The sequence below is a fragment of the Elaeis guineensis genome, chromosome 6 (genome assembly GCF_000442705.2).
Source record: "Elaeis guineensis isolate ETL-2024a chromosome 6, EG11, whole genome shotgun sequence".
NCBI classification, from domain to species: Eukaryota; Viridiplantae; Streptophyta; class Magnoliopsida; order Arecales; family Arecaceae; genus Elaeis; species Elaeis guineensis.
This window is the reverse complement of record NC_025998.2, coordinates 77332984-77344368: the sequence shown is the minus strand read 5'-3', so window position 1 is coordinate 77344368 and position 11385 is coordinate 77332984. Positions and strand designations below refer to the sequence as shown.

General features: G+C 37.7%; 1 protein-coding gene across 5 annotated transcripts in view; it reads left to right on the top strand.

Moving 5' to 3' along the window:
- The window catches only part of LOC105036145 (5'-3' exoribonuclease 4), a 51950-nt gene that overhangs the window by 24888 nt on the left and 15677 nt on the right, over positions 1–11385 (top strand). For all 5 annotated transcript variants that reach the window (XR_012142143.1, XM_073259538.1, XM_073259539.1 and 2 more), the window contains 2 exons: positions 7812–7892; positions 10814–10909. Coding sequence is in view for 4 of the 5 variants with exons in the window: in XM_073259538.1 (XP_073115639.1) it covers positions 7812–7892; positions 10814–10909 (177 nt within the window). In the remaining variant the exon portion in view is untranslated. The remainder of the gene's footprint in view (positions 1–7811; positions 7893–10813; positions 10910–11385) is intronic.

The following is an 11385-nucleotide window of genomic DNA, read 5'->3' as shown; positions in this document are numbered from 1 at the left end:
AGCTTCTTCGATCTGATCGAGGAGAAGAATATTTATCTATTGAATTTCTTGATCATCTTAAAAGTAAAGGTATTCTCTCTGAATGGATTCCTCCCAATACGCCTCAGTTAAATGGTGTAGCAAAAGGAGAAATTGTACTGTGATGGATATGATGCGGTCCATGATATGCTTCATTGATCTGTCAATATCTTTCTAGGGATAATGCCCTAGAGACTGCCACATATATATTAAACAGAATGCCTTCAAAGTCTGTTACAAGCACTCCATATGAGATATGGAATGGAAGGAAGCCTAATCTTAAATATCTTAAGACTTAGGGCTGTCCTACTTATGTCAAAAATATTTTTTGGATATAAGTTTAGTGCTAGATCAGATAAGTGTAGGTTTGTAGAGTATCTTAAGAAAATTAATGGATATTATTTCTACCACCTTACTGAACAAAAGGTGTTTGTTAGTAGGCACGCTACTTTTTTGAAACATGAATTTATCCAAGAAGGACAGTGGGAGGAATATTGAACTTATGAAAGTTCATGATCTACAAATCGATTCAGAAATACCAGTGGTTGGACCACAAAAGATCCTCAATCAAAAGTACCCAAGGATGAGGTCATCCACAATACACACCTCTCCGAAGGTCAGATAGAGTGCGTCAAGCATCTTTGAGATATAATTTTGTCATTGAGAATAACAATTCTATCAACATCATTCAGGATGTTGATCCACTGACTTATTCGGAAGCTGTCATGAGTAAGGACTCAGACAGATAGCTGGAAGCTATGAAATCTGAGATGGACTTGATGAATACCAACCAAGTGTAGACCTTGGTTGATGCACCTGAGGGTGTGACCCCAGTATACGGTGCAAGTGGGTCTTCAAAAGGAAGATCAGAGTAGATGGCCAAGTAGAAACCTACAAAGCTAGATTAATGGCGAAGGGTTTCAGTCAAAGGTAAGAAATTGACTATGATGAAACCTTCTCACCTGTGGCTATGTTCAAGTCCGTCCGGATTTTGCTTGTAATAGCAGCATACTACGATAATGAAATCTGGCAGATGGATGTCAAGATCGTTTTTCTTAATAGTAATATAGAGGAAGAGGTCTATTGACTCAGTCAGAGGGATTTGTCTCAAGTAGGAGAGCAAATCAAGTATGCAAGCTAATGAGATCCATCTATGGATCGAAGCAGATTTCGAGCTGGAACATCCGATTTGATATGATAGTCAAAGAGTTTGGTTTTATCAAAAATACGGATGAACCATGTGTATATAAGAAGATAAATGGGAGTGTTATTATCTTCTTGATTTTGTATGTTGGTGACATATTGCTCATTGGGAATGATATCCCAATGATGCAATTGGTCAAAACTTAGCTATCGAATAAGTTTTTCATGAAAGACTTGGATGAAGCATCTCATATACTGGGTATAAAGATCTATAGAGATAGATCTAAAAGGATGTTAGGCTTATCCCAGTCACGGTACATAGACCTCATATTAAAGAGATTTAATATGGAGGCAAGTAAGAAAGGTTACTTGTCTGTAAGTTATGGTATACGTCTTTTTAAGAAAATGTGTCTTAAGACACCAGAAGAGAGGAAAAGGATGAATGAAATCCCTTATGCTTCGGCTGTGGGATCAATTATGTATGCCATGCTATGTACCAAGCCTGATGTAGCTTATGCTTTGGGTATAGCTAGTAGATTTTAGGCTGATCTAAGGAAGGATCATTGGAAAGTAGATGATAGCAAGTCAATATCAGGATATGTGTTTATCCTAATTGATGGGGCAGTAAGTTGGAAGAGTTCCAAACAGCAGATAGTAGCTGACTCAACTACTGAGCCAGAGTATGTTGCTGCTAGTGAAGTCATTAAGGAAGCTGTCTGGATGAAGAAACTCATCATGGATTTAAGAGTCGTTCCTAAGATTGAAGGACCGGTGTCACTCTAGAGTAATAACATTGGAGCCGTTATTCAAGATAAGAAACTTAGGTCTCATTATAGATCTAAGTACATCCTCAGACATTTTCATCTCGTTAGAGACAAGATGTTATCTTTAAACGAGTAGACAGAAAGAACAATATAGTAGACCCATTTACTAAAGCTATACCACAGCAGCTATATGATCGCCATCTTGATTGTATGAGATTCAAAGGCGATTGGCTTTAGTGCAAGTGGGAGATTGAAAGAAAAGTACTCTTTAAGCCAATCGCAAGTGTGTTGCGATGGAACTTTCTTAACAATTTTCCAACTCATGAAATGACATTTATTATTATTTGAGGTATTGATTCATCATATTAGCTGCAACTTATTATGTCTAAGATTATGATGAACCCCAAAGATTAGGATAATGATTGCAAAGATTAGGATAATGATTTTAGGAGACATGAATTGGTAATGCTAGTGAGACCTAAAATTCTAAAATCCTAATATTAAATTCTTGATCGTAGGAGCATTGAGTCGGAGATCAATGTTCCGGATAGACTGGTACATCCTATGTATGCTAAATGGAGAGGATGACAGATCTCACTAGCCACTTGTGTGAGACACTAATACAAGGATGTGGGTGCTCATTTGAGAAATGAGTCCACTGAATTGACTCGATGAAAGAGAACATCTTATGGAAGCCTTATTTGCATGTTAAAGATGGTTCTCTAAGTGGGAGTTGTGCAAGTGATCCTTAGATCTGAGACCACCATGGAATCTTGTGCACATGAATCCATATTTTGGTTCATACCCAGGCATGGCATTAAGATATGTACGGGGTGTTCTGGATATGGTGGAGTGTGTATGGAGGTTGTGAGTAGGTCAACATGGAATCAATCACTCCTAATAAGAGGAGATCGCATCCTATGTATTCTCAATCATAGATGACTTGAGAAAAGTCTTTTGGCCAAAAGCAGGAAGGAGATTAGAAAGAGTTTCTAATGCTTCTTCATTGGAGTCATCATTGGTTAATTAAGAATCGATATGAATATATGTTTGAGTTTGACATGATTCCATACTCATGAACATATTCAGGGTGCAAGGATGATCGAAAGATTAAATTGCACGGTAATTTGCCACTGAAGGGTAGATTTGGTATTTCCATCAAATTCCACATCTTTTGGGTAGTCATGATACATTGCTAGATGTCAATCTTGATTTGTAGGTTTTTGATCGAATTAAAGAGTTTAATTCGATCGTCAATTAGAAAGGATTCTAATTGTTGAACTGGGATTAGCTCGATTGGACCTAAATCGATTATATTGAAATCTAATCAAATTTGGTCAATTTATATCCGGATCTACTGCCGGTTAGATGTGGAACCCAATGGGTCACACATATGGAAATTGGCCAAGGACCCTTTTGAAAAAGGTTGATTGGAATTTTGGATTCAATCAGGATTCTAGTAAGCATGCTAGCACGTGTGGAAATCCTTGCTCTTTTGGAGATCAATTTGGTCCCATCCCTTACTAATTAGCTAGCCCTATTTGGTAGATATTTGGGTCAGATCATGTCACCTGGAAGCAGCCCAAATTGGGGCACCACATCCCATATTAATACCAATTATGAAGAGTCCAAGTTGTGGTGGACTCTTGGTGCAAAACAGGTTTTGCGTACAAGTGTTGGCGTGGGCAGAAGAAAAAATATTATTTTTTATGAGATTAAAATATGTGTGGTGGCTCATATCACCTTCCATCCTCTGGTACACATCTCAAAGCATGAGATATATTTTTTCTGAAATTTTTGAGGAAGAGAAAAACATCGGAAAAAGAAGGATGTCTCGCGCGCGTGCAGAAGCATCGCGTCTCTCCGTGATTTGGAGAGTCCTCCCTATTAAATGCTTTCAGATTGGAACGATTTTTTGTGATAATGTTCTACATTTGATAAGATATTTTTGATAATTTTTCTGGAATTTTTTCAGACTTATCTGGATGCCAAATGGATGCCATAAGTTGGTCCTGATGCCTGCACGTGTGGTGATCAGCACTCGCGTGAAGAGGTGCGAAGATAGCATCTTTTCGTGAGAATTTTATCACCATTTTTGATTTTCTAGAATCTAGATTGAATCCCCAATCCATGTGGATTTTTGAGGATTTTTCTGATTTGAGAAGGGACGTGAAAACATCCCTTCTTTGGTTGCACGCGTGCAGACCAGGGTACTGATCGACGTATCATGGATAAGAGTCCTTCTACTTGAAGGAACTTTTATCTCTGATAATCAGATCAGATATGCCTTTTGGATAAGGCATGCCCCTCTCTTTTGGCATCCCTCTGGTGGCTATAAATAGGTCGGGGCGCTGGGTATCCGATGAATCTAAGAGGGGTTTCCAATTTCTCTCCTGTTGCTCTCCTTTCTTTCTTACAACCTATCTTAGTTTTAGGATAAGGCTTTGGGATTTAAGACAAAGCCTTATCTGGTCCTAACAAGGGTTGTAAGGGTCCTAAAGAAGGAGAATCAGAAGTCCAGAAGAGGTTCTAAGAGGGTGAGGTTAGGTTCTTGAAGAAACTTGACCGGTACGAGGCTAGTCGAGTTCTAGGAGCTAGAACTCTTGAAGCAAGGTGAAGGAGGAGCGCTGTCTTTGGTTCAATTTCCGTGTGGATCACCATTGGAGGGCGGACATTTGGACGTCTTCTGGAAGTTGAGATTAGCGCTACAGGTATTCTTCTTATCCTAATTTATATTTATTATGCTTTGATTTTTATAGTCAAGAGTTTTAGGGCATTAGGGCTTCCGTGCATTGGGTGTTTTGAATGAAAATTTTAAACACCTAACCCTTCCGCTGTGTCACCGGAACCCAACATGTCCAACTGCTCCCTTGCACTTGATCTTCTCATTTCTTTCCGGTCTTTATTGTTTTTTTTTTCCATTCTTTCCATTCTAAAATTTTGGCATCTTTGCATCCTTTTCTAGCATCTTTTCCCTTCGTTCCTTTGCTGATATGCACTTGCACCTTTATTTTTGGCTTAGTTGGATGGTGGAAGGAGCATGTACAGAAGTCTTGGTGAAGAAAGAAGAATATTCTTGAGCTGTTGAAAGAACGAACATATTGGGAGTTTAAGGGAGTGATGTGATATATATTGTTGATTGAGAATACAGGGAGTACTGGAATTTGTGCCATCGAGTGCTTAAGGGTCATCAGAAGGTCGTATGCTGGATGCTCCCAATCACCTTTGTTTTCATTATTAACGAGATAAAATGGAAAAAGGAATATAAACTGGGGAATTTGTCTGCATAAAAACAAGAAGAGATTGATGATCAAGCATCTTTAGGAAACTAGCAGGAAGGACAGAAAGAAGACATGGAAAGAGGTGCATGGAAAGGAGAAAAGTAGTTGTTTAGCCAGTATTTGTTCGGTGAGTAGTTTGCAATTATGGAACTCCATACAACCTGTCACATGGGAACTATATCATGGTAAATCTAGGACTCTTAAACACCCAAATAGCCAAGATTTTTTCGATACCAAGCCTGTTCAGAGTGTGGATCCCAATCTCCCTAAAACTCCAGTTTCCTATTCAAAACTATTCCAGTAACTGGAAACTTAAAACTCAGTTTATAGTGTGGGGCCTGCCATGCTTCAACTACACTCACCCTTCTGCACCCATTCCGCCTTCCTCTTCCTTTCTTTTCTTTCCTCTTTCTCTTGAATAGGCTTGTGTGATGCGTGTGCTAGGTGCTAGTAATAAGGAAATAAACAGCGAGACTCTGCATAGTTCCATTAATTTGCTGCACTGGGAGAAACTATATCCTTCAGTTTAGAAGCTCCAAATATCTACCATAATAACAAAGTAAACAATGAGACTCCATGTAATTTTGTCAATTTGTTGCATTGGGGAACACTTATCCTTGGGTTTAGAAGCTTCAATTTATTGGGCCTTGTGCAACTTATAGTGGCAACAGTTCATGATTTCAAGCCCTTTGCAGCCAATGTAGTCATTACAATTTTGCAAGATACACTCTTGATGTAAATTTGGAATTTGAGGGACTGATAATGAAGAGCAATGGAAGTCTTGGTAATCTCATAGGCATATAGGCTACATATTAACTAATGACATGAATCGAAGGATGCATAGAGAAGCAGGCCCATCTTATGAAAAATAGGTAGACCGAGGAAAGAGCTATTCTTTTGTCCTCGTTCTCACATGTGTGTACACATAAGGTTCACCGTCTCGGTGTACTGGACCCCAGATTGGTACCATCCTATTACAATATCGGTACACAATATGATATAGTAAGGTTTAGCATATGGAGTGTTGATACGGTACAGTACCATGATACCGGTACGGTGAGGTATGCTTAGTATGATATGGTACTAATGGTTACGACAAATCTTGGTACACAGTGATTGGGCTAGAATCCATTTGAGGTAAATTGAATGTTAATTATGTCAATTCAAATTACAAAACAGGCTATTCAAATTTGAGAATCTTCATTTTGTCATGATCCATAATTTTGTTAAATGGCTTTGGAAAATGAAATCAAATGGTTTTAGTTGTGTTATGGATGGAAATTGAGAATCCAAATTGTGGACCATGATACATGCACTAGATGTACATAGAGGTGTGATCTACATATCATAAAACGTGTATAAACCATGGTTCATCATGCTGGTACATATTGCCCCGTATTGGGTGTACCGTGCCATATAGGTGCCGAACTAAGACTTGGTACGAGGGCCATGCCGAGTCTTGGGACGTCGAACTGACCCACATACCAAGTGTATCGGCATTGCACCAGCATGATAAGGTACAGATTACCGAGATGGCGAACTTTACAAGTATGAACTAAAACTCGGTTGTGATCTCAGCCGCTAGAAGTTTCAAGAAACTGGAAATCATGGGTTTATGTTGTATCTTTCCTGTAGATCAAGCAGGTGCAAAAATAGGTGGTAACAATTCTGCAAGTGCGCTAAAAATACATGATAGATCATGTAAATTGAAAGGTGATGTGGTCTTGGTTACATATCAGAGAACATGCGTCCATTGAAATTCAATGGCTTTTGATGCTTGGATCATAGCAAAACTTCATGTCATGCACATGTCTGAAGTCCATTCTTTTGATATTTTGATTTGGTACATTTTTAATAAGGTGGATCATGGTCTACATGTTGGATCTCCAATTTGAAGGACCCACCTCTCCATTTTGAATTGTTAAACTTTTACCAGAAAATTAATGTGTAGTGTGCAGTCCAACTATTCATGTGTATATATGCATAGCATGCATGCTTGCAGTATGATATGATGTCCATTAAGTGTGTTGTTTGACTTGTATGTTTGTGTATATGCGTGCATGAAGGGCTCATCTTAGAGTTTTGAATCATTGAACTTTTATCTAAAATTTGACATTTAGCGTGTAGTCCAACTATGCATGTATGTATATATGCATGCACGCACGCATGCGTGTGTGCATGCGTGCAGCAGAATATATGTCTTTTGAGCCACAAACTAGTTGTCCTTTGGCAATGCTCATGTTTACTTATTCTTATTTTTCAGCATGACTACAAGGAATTATGGTAGATCAAATGCAATGGATGCTAGCAGAAATTTGAAGTTTGAACTTAAATTAAATTGCTTGGGTAGATCTTTAATTATATTTGATTAATCTCTGAGTACAACTCCTTTTCTCTTGTTTGCTGCTTTTTGATTTGCAATAAGGATTTGCCTTTGGTTATTGTTTCCTGAATGTGCTTTTATCAAGTTACCATCTCTGGCTTGTTATCTACCCTGAGAAGCTTTGCTGCTACTAGGCTTTTCATATTCTAGAGTAAGACTCTTCTTGCTGTCAAGGTTTTGTTATTGCAGTTGTTGAATAAATGTTGTAATGATGCATCTCAGGCAGTTGAAAATAATGAAGAGCTAAAGCTTAAAATGCAGAAAGAAACCCCAGAAAATCTTCAGTCTATGTCCCTAGACAAGGTTTGTGTTTTTCTCATTCTGGTTTTAAGCATGTGCATGAATTTTTGCATGAGCATGAATTGAACTATTACTTTCTAAAACAGAGAGAAATTGATGGGATTCATTTGCGAGTATGTTATAGTAATATGCAAATTATGTTCAACGAGAAGAACAGAGATCATAACATGCATACATGTACATGTACGTGTGCATGTGCATATATGTATGTATTTGTGTGTATATGCACATGCATATGTATATGTATATGTATATGTGAGTGTGTCTATATATGTGTGTGTGTGTGTGTGTGTGTGTGTGTGTGTGTGTGTGTGTGTGTATTTATATGTATGTATGTATGTATATATGTATATGTATATATATATATGTATATATGTATATGTATATACACACACACACACACACACACACATATATGTACATATATACATATATGTATACATATATGTACATATATGTATGTATATGTATCCATATATGTATGTATATGTGTATGCGTAGATATGTATGCGTATATATGTATATATGTATATGATAGTCTATGAAATAAATTAAATAGATCCAAGTTGACCACTTGTGCTCAAACTTCTGACAAATATCACAGGATTCTCATTAAATCAACTTATAATCAATGTCAACAACTGGCTTGTGTTATGGTGATATTCTGTATGTCTTTTAAATAATTTATAACTCGAGAAATGCGGAACCATTCCGAACTTCCTAGTTCGGGGCTTATTGAGCCATGCCAACAGTGCATCAGGACAGTTTTGACATTCAAATGAGAAACTGACAAAAGATGGGGAGAGAATGAAGGAGAAGGAAAGAGAGGAAAAGAGAGAAGGGGGGGGGGGGTGGGGAGAGAGATGGAGGCTGCTGAAGGGTTGCCCCTGCCCTTGCTAACCCTTGTTTCATATCGTTCCAATTTTTTATTTGGAAATTTTAAATGAAGTGGGCAATCCCCTTGCCGACTTCACTTAATATTTCCAAAATGAAAAAAATCTGTTTCTTTTTATTTTTGAAATATTAAGTGAAGTTGACAAGGGGGATGTCGACTTCATTTAAGATTTTCAAAAAAGAGGATCCTGACGAACACTTGCTTCGAACGGAACAAGGGTCCACCCCTCCTCCACCCCCTCTGTGCCACTTTCCGGCCCTTCACGGGCATCCAACGGCGTCCATCTCTCTCTCTCTCTCTCTCCCCCCCCCCCCCCATGCTCTTCCTCTCCCCTACCCTCTTTGCTGTGTTGTGTTGGGCTGCACTCCGCTGACCTTTGCAGGCTTTCACCATCTCTCTCCCTCCCTTCTTCCCTATCCCTCTCCCTCTCCCTTCCCCTCCCCTCCCCCCTCTCTCTTGTTCTCCCTCTCCCTTGCCTTCTCTAGCATGGAACGGCAAGGAGGGCGTACGTGCTGCAGGCCGACCATTATTGGCCCTGGTACCAGTACAGTGATCCTTGTGTGTTATTAGATCCTTTAATGCTAAAACTAATTGAAGCTAGAGATTTGCTAAATTGACACATGGTTGGGTAAAAACTAATCATACCTTCAATCCACAATATAATTTTTTTGCCAAGCAAATTATATTCTCTCTCTTTTTGATTTTTTTGCTGAATATCAGTGTTCTAAACTATGGTGGATGAGGCTGCATATGTGGCCGTATATGCACATGCAACCCCTCAACCAGAGCACATTGCCCATATATAGTTAAAGAATGTGGTTATACCATATATGGACTGAAAAGACAGTTGATTTAACATTATGTGGCCATTTGTGTTGTTAAATTAGCATCGTGCAGCTACATATATGACCCACTTAGTATTATGGTGCAAATTATGTGCCAACTCTTATGTGGGCCTACGTGGACAGAGCATGTCATGCTAAAGGTTAGGTCGGACATGAGTTTCACTTATGTTGTAACTATTACTATTAGTATTAAGTACTAAGCACTAATTATTAGTTGTCATTGTTTTTTTATACATGGAATATATCATTATTGTTGCTTTTATTATACTTAATATACTTTATTTAGTTTATATACTTAAAAAATACTTACTGCATATGTGCCTCATATGCAGCCCAGATACTGGTCAGATGCCCTGCGGTCCTTTGACTGCCGCATCCAGCAGTACTCTGCTGAATAATTTTAATCTTGTTTTGATCATTGGTTTTATGCTGCATGTAATTTCTGCTACTGGATTTCTTCTCAAAGTCAAATACGGAAGCAGATTTGGAGCTATTTTTTATTTTTATTTTTGTTTTTGCTATCAGCTGCCAGAATAACCTGAGACTGCACATAATTCAGAAATATCAGATTTAAACTGAAAGCAAAGCTACTATTCATGAGTATTCTTTACCGATCTTTGGTGGTTGCAACATTCATGTATCCAGATGCTTCTTAGACACTCCCATGTCCAAAATTATTTGAGATATTTTTTCTCCACTCTGACCGTGAGTCTAAAATCTCTAAACCTATTTTTGTACTACATTCCAAATACAAATTTTTGGCAAGGGAAATCTTATAGGAAATTTAGCATCTTTTGGCATATGGTGTGGCGACCAAATCATAGAGTACCTTATTGTTCCAAATTATAAGTTCATGTCTTATGTTGATTTGTAAGGCATGATATGTTTTTACAAGTTTGAGCAATTTTGATTAATAAAGTTAATGCTATATTCATGGAGTCATCATTACCATCATTCTTGTGCCTTCATGAACTTGATTTACTTGCTGATCTTTATTTTTGGAACTTTATGCAAAACATTTGATAAACGGTTCAGTCAAAGTACATGGTGTTTGATTGCAAAAAGGGACATTAATTTTCTGCATACATGCTCATGAACATATTTGAAACTTGCAGTTGGAATGTTTTCGCCCGCTAACCATAGTCTTTTTGTTGATTTTGATTGTGATGATCCTTTTTTTTCAGGTAAAGTTAGGGGAACCAGGGTACAAGGAAAGGTACTATGCTGAGAAATTCAATATAGATGAACCAAAGTCCATTGATGATGTCAGAAAAGACGTTGTGAGTCATTTTCTATCACTTAGTTTGAGTTTTTTTACTGAATTTCTTGAAACACTTGTTGTTCTTGAGCTAATATGCACACATACTTCTGATAAAGCTTGGATTTTAGTTCATGAATCTAAAATTGCCCAAGTTTTTTTTTCTCTGGTCTTAAAATTGTATGTATTTTGCATAACTGAAGATCAACATGGAATATAGACACCTTGGTATGCCAGAATTCAAAACATTTATGCGAGACTTCGACCTAGGTTCAAATAGCAAACAATGGGAAATTGATGTAATTTAATGTCTTCATGAATCCACATGCATAAATGCAAAAGGATTTGACTTGTGTGTTGACAATTATGTATGACATTGTTTTATGTAGATTAACATATTCTTTGTAGAACAACATTTGAAGCATTAGGGGAATGACAATTTTTTAAGTAAATGTAGTAAGATATTGGATATTGTATTGGTTCTTTTCTTCAGATAAT